Here is a 17,459-nt window from a genome sequence, read left to right on the forward strand (position 1 = left end):
CGCGCTCTCGCGCTTTTCTTTCACTCCCTTTTCATTGAACTTTGTGTGGTAGGGTGCAATGGCGGCGGTAGCACTCCAGCGCAGACAGACAGCCCGACGGTCAGCCACACACGCCTATACTCCAACAAGCGTAGTGGAATACCAACAACCTCTGTTTTCTTGCAGATACTCGAACACGCATGTAAGCACTCTTTCGCTCACATTCATGCACATTAAAATACGCAGCGGCAGCTCAAAAGACAAACGGCAAAAACGAAGAGATGAAACAATATAGGCAAGCGAGACGCACTACAAGAGTGACGAGGAGCCAATGCCATTGTCGTATGAATGGTACGAGGCGCTGCTGCTGCCCTCTTTTTGGAAAAGGTCAAGCCTGCGGCGGCCCCTCTTTCAATCGTCTGGGGTCGACTCTTTCCGCTGCCTTCTTCATGTGTATTGGGAGAGGAGATAGGCGAGAGAAGCTCACCCCCTAGGCCGGAACCTGAAGGAGCGGCAACAGGGATCGGAAGACCACTTCACGGCTGTGCTTCTTTCCACGAAGGACCTATGACGTCGGTACCGAGGAGCTGGGGAGAGCGAAAGACGCGGATTTGGCGCCACCTGACCTGCGCTCTCTGTTTTCCATTCGCCACTTCAAAAGAAACGCGCCGCGGCATCTGCGGCGCCATCCGCGGGTGGCCTGTGACCCTTCACCCCTCTCCGACTCTCCCCCCTCTGGGGATTGTGTCTCTCTCTCTACGCTCTCGCCGGCAATGCCTGGTTCTTTTTCTCTACCACTCTTCCTTCTTGTTGCCTCTTTGCTTCCTTGCCTCTCTCTTCGCGGTGCACTACGCCAAAGCAGACGAGAAGAAAAGCAGTCGCCGTCATTGTATTGTCGACGCCTGCGCACGCGCGGTTGGTGTGCACCCAAGCCACCGAGTGTGCCCCCTTAGAAAAAAAAACAAATCGGCTGACTACGTTCGTCCCGTCTTTTTTTTTTCTTGTCCCTGTACGCCTTCATCCTCACCAACGCCGGCTCGACAGTCACGGAAGAGCAACAGCAGCAAAGAAAAAAGCAAAGAGAGGTAAACGGTGCTCGAGGGAGAGTGAGTATCACCACTCTCTCTGCACCTCTGTTTCAACCTTTACTGCATCCGCTCCTCTCCGCTATCTGTTGCCCACCCCCTTTTCCGCTCTTTCTTTTGGCAAGCTTCACATCGCCTCAACAGCGCTACTTCCCGTTTGCGCCTACACCTCTCTCCCCCTTCGGCGCTCAGCATCCTTTATCATCTTCATATCCCGCAAGCAAGTGGTGGCTGTGCGTGCTGACATACTGCTGCCTTTTCTCTCTTCGCCGCCGTTCTAGCACAATATACATACATACATACATATGTATATATATATATGTATGTATGTATGTATGTCTATTTGGACTCTCTGTGGTGACCATCTATTCTCTCTCTCCCGCTTTGCGCATCGCTCAGCTGTCCTTTTTTTTGGTTCAAGGCAAAACAAGAGTGTCTGAAGGTTGCGTGAGGAGCTTTCAATAACAAGGTGGCGAGAGGGCAACACTCCCAGACTTTATTTGGTCTCCTTGTCCTTGCGTCGCATTGTTTTGGTGTTCTCCGCTTGCGCTGTGTTGGGCTCCCGCGCACACGCGCCCCCCCTCGCCTGCGCGTCCTTTGGTTTTTGTCGCCTCGTCGGCGCGCTTTTTTTCGCACCCTTGCCCGGTTTGGGGTGCTCCTCCTACCGCGCTTCATCCAGTTTGCTCGCTAAACAGAAAGGTAGGGAGGTGGTTGGGGTGAGGGGGAGGGAGCAAGGAGCAAAGGAACGGCGACTTCGGCTGCACGCCTTCGCCTGCATTCCTTGACATCATCGAGCAGCAGCATTCACGGCACAGACTGCGCGCATGCGTACGTGCCAAAAAGACTCACAATCACTTCTCCAAGGCGACATCTGAGCTTGGACTCCAACGCCAGCACTTACAACTTGATCTCTCCTAGCGAAAACGGCACGATGAGCTTTGGCGGCTTTCTTCTCTCGGCCGGACTCTACTTGGTCCTGGTCGCCGTATTTGTGTCGCTCTTTCTGCACATCATGAGCTACCGCTACCGAAGTCAGCAGAACCGGCTTCTCTACTACCCACAGATTCCTCCAGAGAGCCGAGAGGTCTGCGAAGACCCGGTGACGCTCGGCATCCCCTATGCAGAGCGTGTGTGTGTCACCACTGCTGATAAAGTACGATTGTCGGGCTACATGCTATGGCCAGCACCTGCACCGTCCACGGAAAAGAGCGGCAATGCAAGCGTCCCCGAATCGATCGGGCGCGCATCCTCGAATGCGGCCACCGCAGAGGGAGGCACGCATGCAGAGGTGGATGCATCAGGTAGCGCTACAGACAGTACCAGCGCCGGCAGCGTGGTGCCTGGCAGCAGCAGAAGCGTTACCATGTCGAGCGGGATGCCGAGTTTTGTGATGCTGTACTTTCACGGAAACGCCGGTAACGTCGGCCATCGCCTGCCTCTTGCTCAGGCCTTTGTGGCCCACCTGAAGTGCGCGGTCATGATGGTTGACTATCGCGGTTTTGGCCTTAGCGATGACTCGGAGCAGACACAGGAGACGTTGGAGCTGGATGCGCAGGCCTGCTTCGACTATCTGTGGCAGGATCCTCGTGTGCCGCGTGATCGTATCATCGTCATGGGCACCAGCCTCGGTGGCGCTGTTTCGATTCACTTGGCTGCCAACGAGCGGTACGCCCGCCGCATAGCTGCTGTGATTGTAGAAAACTCCTTCAGCTCCATTAGCGACATGGCCTCTGCACTGAGCCGGCCAATCCTGACGAAGCTGGCGAGTCAATGCCCAGGCCTTGCGGTGGGTATCTTCGAGTACTACGTCAAGCCCCTGGCTCTGCGGATAAGTTGGAACAGCGCGCAGAAGATTACTAAGGTTGTGGTGCCGATGCTCTTCCTCTCTGGTATGCGTGATGAGATAGTGCCACCGGAGCAGATGCGGACACTATACAAGGCCGCGACGAAGTGTCTGCGCGATGGCAACGGTAGCGACCTCACCGTTCCGCTGCGTCGCTTTCTCGAGTTTGAGGACGGGCGCCACAACAACCTGCCGCTGATGCCCGGTTACATGAGCGCCCTGCAGGACTTTGTCACGGACGTGCGCAACGCCGGAGCTGCTGCTGTCGTTTGATATTGGCAAGACGGCGTGAGAAGAGCAAAGGCAAAAGGGAAAGCAACAGCATCAAAAGCATGTGCGTAGGCGATGATACCGCGTGTGCTGGAAAAGCGGAAGCAACTAGGATGGGGACGCAGATTCTCTGACCCCTCAACCGCTCTTCCCACGCCCCGCCCCCTGTATCTCGGATGGTCTGCCGCTGTCTCGCTTCTACTCGCGTGCCGCGTCACGTTCTCCCTTCAATCTCCGCGTCCCTTTTTGATGATCGTTGCGGAGGCTCTTTTGGGCGCATAGGCGTACGTGTCAGGGGAGGAAGGAGGCGGAGGCAGTCAAGGAGGAAGTGATAGAGGAAGAGTAAGGGCACAAAGGTTGTCGACACGCTGCATGGCGCGGCCATGCGCCACGCGAGAGGTCTGGGGCCGGTATCTGCTTTTTCAGTTTTTTTTTCTCGGCGTGCCATCATCTGCGACTGGATTGCTCACCCGCCTTGTCTTCTCTCTGGGTTTCTCTGACGCGAAGGGAGAGTGTGGAGGGCTGGAACACAGAGAGGTCGAGGTTGGTGTTTAGGCAAGCACCCGCACGTAGTTGCTGCGAAGTCACGCGCTGATGCGCATCAGTGATGCCTTCAGCAGCCGACGCGAGGAGAGCTTCATCTTGTACAGTCTAAACACCTCGCAAAACGAAGAGGGACAACACCGCGCTAGAGGGCTCTTCAAGGATGTGTAGAGGCGACCTACCCTCTACATCCACCACCCACACCGGGTCACAAGAGAGGGAGACGAAAAGGAAAAAAATGAAGGAGAAGCTAACATGCCGAGTAGAGCGAGATCAAACAGAAGCAAGACTTTCCTGCACCTGTGTCTGACTGTGCATGTCTGCATTTGTATTTGCATGTGGTTCACGTTGCTGCTACCGACAGACACAGCTCGAGCTGGTGTTTACGACTTGACTGCCTGTTTGCCTGGGTACGGGCAGCGTCTTTTCTGCTTTTCCATTCCTGATTTTGGCTCGTCACTCCTTTGCTTGTGTGTGTGCACCTCGTGTATCTGCTGGTGCCCTTCGGTGACTGCAGGCGCTTCGCAAACGCCCTGTTTCTCCCCCTTTTTTCATGCCTGTTCGCACACGCACCGGTATGTTTTCCCGACTTTTCTTGACTGCGACGGTCCAAGATGCTCTCCCTCGTTCTTTTCTTTCGTCGCTCAGTGTGTTTGTATTATGTTCTGCCGCCCTCTTGCCGAGTTTCTTGCGAGTGCGCAATCGTGTGAACGGTAGACTTGCCTCGCCGGGCTTTTGTGCTTTGCTTGCTGAGCGGGAAAATTTTTTTATTTTGTTCTCTTTTCCGCGTATGCTCCGGAATCGAGGAAGATGCGGATGGCAGGGAAGGCAAGATGAGTGGGGAGAGAGAGGTCGCTTGCATGACGGAGCGGCTTCCATGCGGGCTGCTCACTCCTCCTTCCCTACCTCCCTCTTGCCTTTGCCCGTCGCTTCCTTTATTACCATTCCTCGCTCTGCCTTCCCCTTCTGAGAGTCATCTCGGTGACCTCTCACTTGCCGTCTGTAGCCGTTTTGCTCCGCCAAATGGTATCCTTCCAGCGTTCACCTTCGATCTTGTCTCGAACAAGTGACCAACTTCGAAGCCCCAACGATCAGCCGAACACGCGGCAACACAAAGCAGCCGCGGGGGCAACTAGTCGAGTCTTTTAGACCGGTGCACGTGTGCGGGCTGGTAGCTTACTCGTGGGCTGCACCAGTTCGCTGTAGCATCCATTCCCATGTATCTGGTGCTATGCGAGAGCGTTGTTTTTTCAGGTCCCAGGGCGACTGCTTTCTGCGCCGGTGTGCCGCGGAATTCGCCGAGGCCCTTGCTTTCCATGTGGCCGTCACGCGTGGCGCGTGGGGCGACTAAGCTCCTTTCTTATGTGCGCCGTCTGTCGCCACATTCCCTCCACCTTATTCTCCCGTGCCTTCTCTATCCTTCGCTGCGGCTCGCGCGTGCATCGCCGTAACACACGCAAACACACACACACACACACACACACACACGCACGAAAAGCACGAAAGGAAAACAGCAACGGAATCGCCGCTCGAGAAAGAAAGAGAACAATCACACGACCACCGGCACCGCCTCAACCGTGCCTCCCGTGCCCGCACTGCCGACCGCGTCCCTCTATACCTTTGTGTGTGCCCTCACTTCCTACCGCGCCCACTTTAGCTTCGAAGGCCTCAAGTGCCGTTGGTCGTGGTAGTGGGGGCACCTGTGTGGTGCTTCGCTGAGTCGCTGCCCTCGCCATGGCGAACACATGGGAAACGATGAAGGGGGTCAAGCTTAGTGAGCCGACCCTCGCGTTCCTCCGCGACAACATGAAGTTCACGACAATGGCTCCTGTCCAGGCCCGCACCATTCCACTCTTCCTCACCAACTACGACGTAGTTGTGGAGGCCATCACCGGCAGCGGCAAGACGCTCGCATACCTTATTCCGTGCCTGGAGATGCTGCTGCGCCCACGGTGCCGCGAGGTAGCAAAGGAGTACAAGAACGCTGTCTTCGCCGTTCTCGTGCTGCCATCGAGGGAGTTGGCGCAGCAGGTGTTTCAGATTGTAAAGCGCATGTTGCACTTTGTGACGAAAGAGTACAAAAACGGCAGCCCGGCGAACGGTCTTCCCGCCTACTCGTACCAGTGCTACATCGGCGGACGCGACATCAAGCACGACGTCGAGGAATTCAGCAAGCAGGGCGGCAACGTGCTAGTCGGCACACCGGGCCGCCTCTACGAACTGCTCGTCTCCTCCAAGCACGCGAACCTCTTTCACTTGAGTCAGTTCGAGCTTCTCATTCTCGACGAGGCTGATAAGCTGCTCGAGTTCGGCTTCCGGGCAAAACTGGATGCGCTGCTGAAGCGGTTGCCGAAGCAGCGCCGCACCGGTCTGTTCAGTGCGACGCAGACAAAAGAGCTGACGGAGCTGGCGCGGGCTGGGATGCGCAACCCGGTGTCGGTCACTGTCCGCATCAACTCCCTCAACTCCGCCGACAGCGACACTGCAAAGCCGCAGATACCCGAGCAGCTCTCTAACTTCTTCGCCTTCACGCGGGCTTCGCAGAAGCTGGACCGCCTCGTTGAGTTCCTGGCGTCGCACAAGGATGAGAAGGTGCTGGTGTATGTCATGACGTGTGCCAGCGTGGAGTGGCTCTACGAGGCGCTCTCGGCGGTACTGTGGAAAGACGAGGCGGACAACGTCTTCGCCCTCCACGGCCAAATGAAATTGGAGAAGCGTCAGAAGGTGCACCGGCAAGTGACGAAGCGCTCGAGATGCGTGCTCGTGTGCACCGACGTGGCGGCACGCGGGTTGGATATCCCGGAGGTGGGCGTGGTGGTGCAGTACGACCCGCCGGTGGACCCCAACACGTTCATCCACCGCATCGGCCGCACGGCGCGCATGGGGCGCAGTGGTAAGAGTGTCGTCTTTCTCATGCCGCAGGAGCTGGAGTACATCAATTTCATGCGGCTGCAGAACGTACCTCTCCAGGCGCTAGACGGGGAGCGGGACAGCGTCGACGCCGCCAAGGATGCGGTGCGTAACATGAACGCGCGACGCACGCTGCTCAGCTCCGAGCTGCCGGATAAGCGGAAGGCGATTCACCAGGCGCACCGTGAGAAGCAGCTGAGTCGAAGAGAGCGCCGCCAGCAGCTGCATGAGGCGCATCAAGCGATGGTTGAAGGGAAGAGCCAGCGACTTGCGAAACGGAAGGAGGTGCTGGGCGACATGTGCGCGAGTCCCTCCATTCTTGCGCTGCGGCGAGAGGAGTGCCGCAATGAGAAGCTGCTGAACCTCGCCACCCGGGCCTTCGTGTCGTTCCTGCGGGCCTACAAGGAGCACGAGTGCCGCTACATCTTTCAACTGCAGCTCATTGACCTCACCGACCTCACGCACGGCTTCGCGCTTTTCAAGATCCCCAACTGCGGTGAGATCAAGCGGATGCGTGTGCTGCGCATTCCTTTGCAGGACGAATTCGCTCCGTTTGTGAGGCAGATGGCTACTGAGCTGCGGGAGAAGCGGCAACGTGCTTCCGAGGAGCATTCAGCCGCGGCAGCTCTGGACGGCGGCGGCGATGACGGCCGAGACGCGAAGAGACACCGCACGGAGCGCAACGAGAAGCTGGAGGCGCTGAAGCTGCTGAAGATGTCCAAGTCCGAACGCAGCCGCGCCTGGAAGCAGGCAGAGCTGGACGAGCTGCTCAAAGATAGCTATTACGTGAAGATGGAGAGGCGCGGAAAGGTAAACCGGCACGTGGTGGACGAGAAGATGGGCGTGAAAGCAATCGAGAACTCTTTCATGAGTGCGCGAGAGCGAAAGGAGGCGCAGCTTGCCCGCAAGGCGCGCTGATCATCGCCGCAACACATCAGGGACAACACGCCGCATAGGAAAGGACGAAAAATCAGAGACAAGGAAAGACGGATCGTGCAAGCGCTGCAATCTTCGAACGCTTCCTCTCTGTGCGTGCCTTTCTCTCTTTCTTCCCACACATCTCCGCTGGAGTGGCGTTTCTGCTCCCAGCACCTACGCACTGCTGTCGATGCATTTGCAGCAGTATCATCCGCTACGCTACCTTGGTTTACCGCGAGAAAAGGAGCCGACAGACCTCATGAAAGAACGGCAGTCGGCAACGCTCGCGGGACAGTGTTGTCCGTGCCCTGAGCGAGAGAGAGAGACGCGAGTACATTAACTCGATTAATCAAGTTGGAGGGAACGCATCGACGGGGTCAACTCTAATGTGCAGCGAAGCGTAGGTCAGACGCCGCAAGCGCGGGCTTGAGCACGAAAGTACAAACAAACGCAGCAGCACAAGCAGAAGGGAGAAGGAGGGGGGAGCTGAGCAAAGGAAGTACGCTGCAGCCGCGCTGACATCACTCACTCGTTGCACTACGATAGCGTTGGCGCATCGACTCTGGACTGCTTTTGAAGTGGGGGGCCCAGCTAGGTGTTACTCTTTTCTTGACCTTGTGTGCTGGCGTGCTGCGCAGACGACGACAGCCTGCGCGATGGCCTGCCTCGTTGGCTGTAGGACTCGTGATGGGGGATGCCGGCCGTCTTTGCCGCTCTTTGCCTCTGCACCGACGACCTCTGCGGGCCGGATGAGCGTTACCATCTTTCCACTCTCTCTTCCTTCTTCTTTACCGTTCGTGTCTCGCCTCTTCTCGGTACTTCTCTCACCGTGCAGCAGCGCGCGGCAGGCCAGGGATAGGGAAAGCATCCCAGCACCACTGCACGTGCGAAAGAAACGGAAGGCGAAAGCATACATTCACCGATTGAAACTCCTTCCACGCCGAAGCACACATCGGCGCAAACGCTTTGCCGGCGGACACTCTCTCTCTTTCACTGACCGGGATGCGCATCTCTGCGCATGAATGGACAGCGTAGCGTCAGCTCTGCCCTTCTCGTGCGCATCTGCCTCTCCTATTGCTGGCCGTTCACCGTCTTCCTTTCTCTGCGTTCTCACCCGCTTCCGCTTTTGCCATTGACTGTGACGTGCAAGAGGCCGCTCCTCGTGACTGTTATGTTGTGGGCTTATATGAGCTGGGGGCATGTGTGATGCTGAAGGATTACTACGCTATTCTCGATGTACTGCCCCACGCCTCCGGCGAGGAGATTCGCCGCGCCTTCAAGCGTCTGGCGCTCCAGTTCCATCCGGACAAGATGGGCGGTGGCGCGGCGACAGAGTTGACCTCCACAGTAGATGCTGACAGGCACCGTGTCGCCGCAAAGAGAGATGAGAATGCATCAGCCAACGCAAGCGTTGCGCGCTCAAATGCAGCGGCGGCCTCGTGCCAGCCCCTCTCGAGGGACTTCACGGACATTCAAGAGGCCTACGAAGTCCTGGGTGACGTTGCGCGGCGCTATCTGTATGACATGAACTACCAAGAGCTGTTGGCCGTACAGCAGCAGCGTCAGCAGGAGGAGCGAAAGCGCTGCGACTCCCACGCACGGGCTGTGGCGGAGGCGGCTCGACAGGCCCGCGAGCGTGAGCGCTTGCAACAGCAGCAACAGAGCCCTCAACCGCGCAACATCAACACATTTTCCACAATGGAATCCATCGCCGCCGGGGGCCTTCGCGCCAATGCCCCTGGCTCCTCTCCGCCTCAGCACGGTGCACCCCATACTCTCGGGCGAGGAGCGGAGGACATCGGTGCCGCTTCGCCTACCCTGCCACCCGATGATGCGCCTCAGCGCAGGCAACCGTGTCAGAAGCTGGCGCCAGCAGAAAAAGAGAAGGATGGTGACTGTTCGCTAAGAGACCTTGAGCGCGATGCGGGTGGTGGCGGTGGTCTGTCGCAGGCTCGTTGCTGTTTCACCGCGCCGACCCGGCCACGCGAGGTCGGCAGCCGCCCCAAGGAGTGCCGAGCAAAGAGACACGGGTGCGAGCGCGATACTAACGAGCGTCTCACCTCGAGCCACACGCAGAGACGCCTCAGCTGTGCTGACACCAAGCACGCACGACAGCACATGGCAGCAACCGTGCCGGCTATGTTTGTGCTGTCGAGTTCCTTGCCGTTCAGTTGGGGTGAGACGTCCGCGCAGACGTGCCCGTCTGTAGTCGAACCTAGCGGCTCACGTGGGAGGCAGTGGCACCGTCACACTGCGCCGCGCAACGACGGGGAGACTGAAGAGCCCGAGTTGCCGATGGAGTACTACTATCAGCGCTCTATCGAACGAACTCTGCGCGTGTTTTTCAGCGTGCCTCATGCAGAGTGAGACATGGTTGTTTCTACGTTTCTTCTGCCTTTTCCTCCCTGCGCATTTTCTGTGACACTGCTTGGCTTGTTTTTGCTTAAGCTGTGTTGTTGAGTCCTTCACAAGTGGGCAATATGGATCGTGTGTGAGTATGTGCGTGTGTTCTTGGGCGGGCACGTGAGTTATCTCATATATGTGTGTGCATGTGCGTATGAATGCCCTATATATATATATACGGCTGTTTTGGTTTCCTTTTGCGTTTTCTTTTCTGCATCACCGCTAGACCTGACATCATGTACCATAGTCTTTTCTTTTGTTGCCTCTTTTCGGGCTTTGTTTGTACTGGGTGGAGCCCCCCTCCTCCCCCCCCGTACTTGCCTCCGTCTCCTTCCTTCACCTTTTTCCGGATTTCCGAGAACACTCGGAAATCCAGAAGCCCTACTGCCGGGGCGGCAGCAGCAGCAGCAGACACACTCTTCTCTGTTCTCCTTGCGCATTGTGCGCACGCTCATTTTTGTATTTTCTCTGTGTGTGCGTGCGGTGGCACTCATCCTTTTCCCACTGTGCTGCGCTTTGCGCTCGCCGGTGCTGTGGCGCCACAACACCGGCGAGCGCAGGGAGGCAAACGAGGCAACAAACAGAATACGCAACTCGTCCCCGTCTTCTTGCTCAACTACAAGAAGAATGCGCAACGAAAAAAGAAACTCGCATACGCAGAGGGGTAGGGGAAGGCACTATCACAGTCAGGGAGAGGGTTTCACGGACTCAACTTCTTGCGATGACAGAACGTAGAACCACTGCTCAGCAGTTGGTGTATCGCGGGCGTGCGCCTCGTGCGCAACGACATGGGGTGCCCGCCCACGAGGAGGCGGGCAAGATTGAGGAGGCTGCGTACTTTTTACTCTTGTAAAGATGTGTGCCTTGCCCTCCGCCTTAGCGGCTTCCCTTGCGGATATGAATGCCCCCACCCTGCGAAGGAGGCGGCATCGCTCTAGCTCTTCTCTTTGCACGCACACGCAAATGCGCATACGCCTTTACGATTTTCCCATCTCCCCCAATGATGTTTTTTTTTTTCTCTTCCTTCTGGGAGCTAATCAAAGGCTAGGAAACCAACGATGACGACATCGACTCCATCGGCTGCGGCAGCTGGCTTCAAGGAGCGCACAGAGGCCGATATGGCCCTTCGATTCCTGAACCACTGCCTCAGCAACGCCGTGCAGGTGCACTATCTCGTCATCAGCTCCTTGCGAGGGGGCGATTGGAAAACCTCCACGCTTCTGGAAGCTGAGGCGCAAGCGTACATGCGTGCACTGCTTGCTGTGTATGCGGCCAGCAGCGGATTTCGACGCCAGCTCGTGTCAGGGGACTCCTTGTACTACCTTCAGTGCTTGACAGATGAGGCAACCCGGACCGATTTTGTGCGTGTTGCAGCAGCGCCGTCTTTTCCCTTTGCGTCTCCTTGATAAGGGCGAGAGGAAAGTGATGCGACTGCTGCATACTCGGACACTCCCCCTGCTCCTGACGCCGCTGGTGGCGGAGATGCTTGTAGCGAAGAGTGCCGTGCGAGGTTGACCCCTCCGCATACCGGCTCTGGAGTGACTAGAGCACGCAAAAATACACACACACACACACAAACAGACTTATATGCAGATCGGTGAGGCAGAACATGGGGCCCCACAGCACTACAGTTTCCAACATATAGAGGCGCCACAGAGAGGAGGAGGCGCTACGGCGTGGCCGGGCATGCTTCTCGGGGAAGAGGGGATGAGACTGTCTCGTGCAGCTTGTGCGCGCGCGCCCCTCTCATTCAGCGGTGGGGCGGCGCAGGCTGTCTGCATCGGCCTATGTGCGTCTCTCTCACACGCTCTGCTTGAGAGCCTCATCGCTCTGGAAGCAGGGAAAGAAAAAAAAAGAATGGGCCGTGCGCTCTCTTGGTGTATTGCTCCATTCGCGTTTGTGCGGGTCTCCCCCCTCCTGTGTCTCCTCCTTGCCTGGCTGCATCGGCACCCATGCTTGGAGCGTATCATTCTCCTCGCCTTCTCTCCTTTTCGTTGTTGCTCTTCCTCTGTTGTCTACTCGACGTGTTTGAATGCGGGACGGATGGACGGCCAGAATAAACGGCCGAAACACACGCGCACACACACTGCGCCACTGTGCACATACTCAAAGAGTGAGCGAGAGAGCGAGAGAGCGAGAGGGAGGGAGCGTGCAAAGTAACAGGTTAGCAGACAGACAAACATACAAGCGTGCTCGCAGACACACCGTGCGCCAGCAGAGGCACAGAAACCCCTTCTCACAGACTTGCCCCTTCGGAGCTTTTTTTTGTTTCGGAAAGCCCCCCCCCCCCGCCCTCACACACACTCACACACAAACATCCAAATCAACCGCATGCAGAGTTTACTGGCACTGTAGCCAACATTACTGAGGTTACTCCTTCGCATTGCCTTGGCCGTTTGTTTGTTTTTTCTCCTGCACAGTGCTCTACCATACATTATAGAGAAGATCAGCTCATATATATATATATATAGCACTAGTTTCTTCCTTGCCGACTGAGTGGTTGCACCTGCGGATGATTTGTCGGCCTTCCTATTGTTATTATTTTCCCTTCTGTTTTGCTCCGTTCCGGGCTGTTATTGTGCTGCGTCTTCTCTATCTGTGCTTCTTGTCCTGCAAGTGTGTTTGCGCGTCTTCTTCACTGCCCTGCTCATATTGCTCTCCTCTGTTTTTGTCTTTGCTCTTCATCTGCTCCTGCCTTGTAGCTCAAGTTGAGAAGCGCGTCGTTGTGCCTTGTTGCTGACGCGTGTGCCGGCGTAGACTGCTTGCACCTGCACTTAACGCAGCGCATGCCAGCGCCGCATCGAAAAGCGGCGGTTCACACGGAAGAGAAAGGAGGTAGGGAGGGTGGAAGCGCGGCTTTAGTGGCAGAGTTTGCTGTCTATTGCAATCAAAGCAGCCCCAATCACCTACCACACATAGACGCTGGTGCGATCACGTGATGCTCGGCACAGTCGATGCGATCGACTACGATGGGGACCGCCTGCACAAGGTGGTGCTGCGATTCCCTGCTGTGCGTAGCGGCGAGTCGGAGATCGTGAAGGAGGTGTGGCCGTGCGAGCGCATTGGCCAGGGCTCCTTCGGCACGGTGTACCGCGCCGTCAGCAGCGACTATCCACGTCTGGCCCTTAAAATTTCAACAGGCAAGAGTACGCGGCTTCGCCAGGAGCTAGATGTGCTGAGTCGCGTGTGTACGAAAGGGCGGCTCCTGCTTCCGCGTTTCGAGTTTGGGGCGCTCAACAAGACAGCGGACTTGATCGTGATCGGCATGGAGCTGTGTGTTCCGAGCACGCTACACGACCTTCTCCTCAGCACTCGTATCACCAGCGAAGCGGAGATGCTTTTCATGGCGCATCAGGCGGTTCAAGCCGTCTCGTACGTGCACGCAGAGGGTTGCATCCACCGCGACATCAAGCTGCAGAACTTTGTCTTCGACCTCGATGGTAACCTGAAGCTGATTGACTTTGGCCTGGCTTGTAACTCGCTCAAGCCACCGGCAGGCGACGTGGTGGCGGGCACTGTGTCTTTCATGTCTCCGGAGATGGCGCACAACGCCCTTCACAAGGACAGGCGCGTGAGCGTCGGCGTGGCTGCTGATGTATGGTCGCTGGGGATTGTCCTCTTTTCTATTTTCACGCAGCGGAACCCGTATCCGGCGCCGGAGACGCCGGCGCCGGCAGCGGGCAGCACCCCCGGTGGCGCGGGTGCAGCGGGCGTGACCGGACGTGGAGACATCACGCATGGCGCGGAGGGCGAGAAGGGCAACGACTTGAGTCAGCAGCACCGCATGAATGAGCGCCTGCTGCGCCGCGTGGCGGCCGGGGACTGGCAGTGGCCTGTCGGCGTTACAGTGTCACAGGACCTGAAGCAACTTGTAAACTCCATCCTCGTCGTCAACCCCGAGGAGCGGCCGAGCGTGAGCACGATCCTGGAGAACAAGTTGTGGAACTTACGGCGGCGCTATCCACCTGCAGCTGTGGCGGCATTTCTCGGCGTGCAGGATGACTTCCTGCTGTCTCACGATGAGGCGCACCTGATGCGTGCGGTCGAGGAGCGTAGTGCCGGCGTGGCAGCGTCGTTGCGGAACAGTCGCCTACACAGCCCCGCCTCGGCCTCCAACGAGGACAATGGCGAGACCGACGCGCAGCACAGCAGCAGCGGCAGCGCGCGCAACGGTGGCCTAAACACATCTGGCGCCACTACATCTCCAGCGCGCAGCTCTCTCAAGGTGGTGCAGCGCTGCGGCGAGGGCGGCATTGATGGGGCGGTCACAGTGCAGGTATACGACGTGCGCGCCAGCACCCGCAAGCGCAGCAAGCCCATCCGCGAGATATCCGTCGTCATGGCGGAGGAGACTGCCAAGACGCGACGATCCAAGTCCGCCCGACGGGCAACGGGCGCCGTGTCGGCTCCCTCGTCGCGCGTCGTCTCACGAGCAGCGTCGACGGAGTACAGCAGGCGAATAGCTCCTCCGGCTGGCGCGAGGTTGCAGTCCAGTGCGGCGCATACGTGTGCCAACAGCGGCGACGATGAGGGTGAGGCGGAGGCGGAGGCGGTGAACCGTGGCACCAGCACGTCGCAGCGCCACAGCCGCGGTATGTCGCCTGTGCGGCTGCAGGATGCTCTGGAGACCGCCGGCTCAGTAGCAGCCGGGCAGAGGGACAGCGTAGGCCACCCCAAGGCATTGGTGGAGCCGTCCTGTGCCACGCCACCTCTGCTCACAAGCGGCAAACAGCAGCCTCTCAGCGAGCACATGCGCCCCGACATTCAGCGCAGCGGGAGTGTGGAGCTGCTGGAGGATGCGGAGGCGCCAACTGAAGCGAGCGCGATGCCCACCTCGCACAAGAGGGCTGCGTCGAGCGGCAAGAAAAGGCGCGACGCGTCTCTGCGCCAGCCTTCCTCGTTGATCCTCAAAGGCAGCACCCGCGACTTATCCGCTGATGCCCCGCGCAGCACGACGACAGCGGCATCGACACAGGCGTCCACCTCTCTGCTGGCGAGCCGCACTACATTGCCGCTTTCAGCCGTAAACCCATCCCCATCGTCTTCGCGGCAGGCATCGCTGAGGCGGCAGGCATCTGCTAGCGCCGCCGCCGTCTCCTCCGCACAGGGGTGTGCAGGCCACAGGGGATCATCGCCGGTGATGAAGCGTGCGCAGCGTGTCGCGCTCGAGCTTGGTCTGGATGTTATCTGGCATGACGAGGCGGACCACCGCCGCGCGCTTTCTGCGATGCTGCTGATCGAGCATGCGTGGCTGCTCGCCAGCTTTCGGCTGACCATTGAGGAGGACCAGGAGCGCTACAGCATCACGTGGCTCGCAGAGGAGCAGGAGAAGTCCGCCGCCCACCCACACCGTTTCAAAGAGGTGATGCAGGTGATGAGCAAGAAGTATCAATACGGCTTCGTTTGTGACATGTGCGACTATGAGTTTCTCCCGACTGGCCCAGGGGAGAAGGACTTGCACTTCTTTCACTGCCCATGCGGCCGCGACCTGTGCCCAGACTGCTACACAGCGTATCAGCGGCAGTGCACGTGCTCCTGCTGCCGTGCGGTGCACTCAAACAGCTGTGTGCTGCGGGAGCACCTCTTGCTGACTGGCGGAACTCAGTACTACAGCGGGTCGAGAAAAACGAACGCAGCGGCGCGGGCTGATGCTGTGCGCGGCTCATTCCAAGCCGCTGCCAGCCTCAACGAAGAAGCGGAGAGCGGGGATGAGGCGTCGGCACCGCCTGAGCCGCCGCGTCGTCGTGGCCGGCCCCCCAAGCAGGACAAGAACCGCTCTGCTGTAAAGCAGAAGGGCAGCCGAGCAGCCAAAGACAGCAGCCGTCGGCGCCGTGGTGCACAGGACACCCTCGACGTGAGTGTGGACGATGCGCATGAGGTGGAGCAGATTAACCTACCTCGAATTTCAATCGCTGCGATGCAGCAACAGGAGGAGCGTAGTAGCAACGGCTCGCACCGCGGCGGCGGGACTGCAGCCGTCGGGGTAGCCCCGCGACCACAACGGCCAGAGGACGTGGAGGTAAAACAGCGACCGGTAGAGAGCGTCCCGGAGGGCCCGTGGCGGCCGTTCGCGCGCTTCAAGAAGGATCGCCGAGATGAGGTAGCGCAGCAGCCAACGCCGGAGGAGCGCGACGCGTTGCTGAATGGGGAGTGGATTCGACACTTTTACTTGTTTCCGCAAGCTGAGCCGGAGCGCGTTGCTGCCTCCGGGACGTGGGCGGAAGGGGAGGAGGAGCCGTACGCGTTCGTCTATCACGCGCAGCCGGGCCGCACCGGCGCCATTTTTCTTACAAGTGACTTTCCGATGCACTCGGCAGTCTTTTCCATGCTGGAGCGGCAGTTCTTCGTTGTGAATCAGGTGGATACGGTGGAGGGCGTCGACTCCACCCGCGCCACATCGCTGCTCAAGGCGAAGGGTCACCCGGAGCTCCGGATCGCTTTCCATGCGCTGCAGGACATCGTAGCGTATGACACAAACATGATGAAGCAGCAGCGTACCCCTGGCACCGTCTCCGTGTACCAGGCACCTCGCAGCGCCTACAGCTGCAACGGCGAGCCTTTCCTGTACGTGCGGTGGTTCCGCTTCAACGAGAACCGCACCCTCAGCGCCTTTCTTCTCTCCAACGGCGCCGTTCAGGTCTTCGTAAACAACGAGTACGAGCTGCGGTGGTTCGACGAGAGCCGGAAGTTCCTCATCCGCTACAACGGCGTGTGCGAGTTGGTCGACGACGGCACTTTTGCACTGGCACCAGGAATCAATCATCTCCTCTACGACTCCTTCGACGCGTAGTCTGGGGTGGTGAGTGTGTGTGTGTGTGAGAGAGTGAGTTCCGCAGATTGCCTTTACGTCGTTTCGATCACGGGTGCAGAGGTCGTGGATGCGGAAACAAAAAAGGTTGCCGCGACGTGCCGCGCCGCGAGCTGATATGCTTTGTAACTTTATCCTCCCTCCCGCTGCGTGTGCCGCTTCGCCCTCGCACAGCTGCTTTTTGTTTTTTTTTTCTTCGCTTCTCTTACCGTTTCGTTTCGCTCTCACTCCGTTTTTCTTCTCCGTGTGCAAGTGCGCGCTAGCCTCCGTGTCTGCGTCCGCCTCGCCGTGCCTTTCGAACCAGCGCGTGTGCGCACCGTGAGAAGCTGTGTGACGGCGCTCATCGCTCGTAGCCCCACCGTCGGCGTGTGCCGCGACTCTTCGCGAGACTTGCTTCACTCGGCGGACGTCTCTAACATCATTCTAACACTGCACACTCACATGAGAAAACACACACACACACACAAGCGAATAACACGACAAAGGATTGGGCGGCGAACAAGACAACAAAACGCCTGCCGGGCAGCCACCCGCCCATCCAACGGACGGGGACTGCAGCTCTATTTCTGGCAAAAGGGCATGAAGGGTGGTGTGCTCACTCATCTGACCCTTCTCCACCGCCGGCACCGATGATTGGCTGTTGCGGGCACAAAAGGAGAGGAGGATGCGGGGCGTGCGCGTGCACCACTTCAACGCCGAC

The 17,459-nt window shown here is 58.3% G+C and overlaps 5 protein-coding genes across 5 annotated transcripts; all 5 read left to right on the top strand.

The window, feature by feature from the left end:
* Nucleotides 1–1,995: 1,995 nt before the first annotated feature.
* LINJ_35_4070 (Bem46-like serine peptidase) lies at nt 1,996–3,180 on the top strand (the record flags this gene model as incomplete). Its single annotated transcript, XM_001469172.1, has 1 exon — nt 1,996–3,180. One exon carries the CDS (start codon nt 1,996–1,998, stop codon nt 3,178–3,180), a length of 1,185 nt encoding a protein of 394 aa, XP_001469209.1.
* Nucleotides 3,181–5,475: 2,295 nt separating this feature from the next.
* LINJ_35_4080 (putative ATP-dependent RNA helicase) lies at nt 5,476–7,548 on the top strand (the record flags this gene model as incomplete). The annotated part of the gene is made up of 1 exon (XM_001469173.1): nt 5,476–7,548. The coding sequence occupies one exon, from the start codon at nt 5,476–5,478 to the stop codon at nt 7,546–7,548; it is 2,073 nt and encodes a 690-aa protein (XP_001469210.1).
* Nucleotides 7,549–8,754: 1,206 nt separating this feature from the next.
* LINJ_35_4090 (conserved hypothetical protein) lies at nt 8,755–9,915 on the top strand (the record flags this gene model as incomplete). Its single annotated transcript, XM_001469174.1, has 1 exon — nt 8,755–9,915. One exon carries the CDS (start codon nt 8,755–8,757, stop codon nt 9,913–9,915), a length of 1,161 nt encoding a protein of 386 aa, XP_001469211.1.
* A 1,094-nt stretch (nt 9,916–11,009) lies between these two features.
* LINJ_35_4100 (conserved hypothetical protein) lies at nt 11,010–11,357 on the top strand (the record flags this gene model as incomplete). Its single annotated transcript, XM_001469175.1, has 1 exon — nt 11,010–11,357. The coding sequence occupies one exon, from the start codon at nt 11,010–11,012 to the stop codon at nt 11,355–11,357; it is 348 nt and encodes a 115-aa protein (XP_001469212.1).
* Nucleotides 11,358–12,889: 1,532 nt separating this feature from the next.
* On the top strand, nt 12,890–16,741 carry LINJ_35_4110 (putative protein kinase; the record flags this gene model as incomplete). The annotated part of the gene is made up of 1 exon (XM_001469176.1): nt 12,890–16,741. The coding sequence occupies one exon, from the start codon at nt 12,890–12,892 to the stop codon at nt 16,739–16,741; it is 3,852 nt and encodes a 1,283-aa protein (XP_001469213.1).
* Nucleotides 16,742–17,459: the final 718 nt, after the last annotated feature.

Source organism: Leishmania infantum, chromosome 35 (genome assembly GCF_000002875.2).
Source record: "Leishmania infantum JPCM5 genome chromosome 35".
Lineage (NCBI taxonomy): Eukaryota > Euglenozoa > Kinetoplastea > Trypanosomatida > Trypanosomatidae > Leishmania > Leishmania infantum.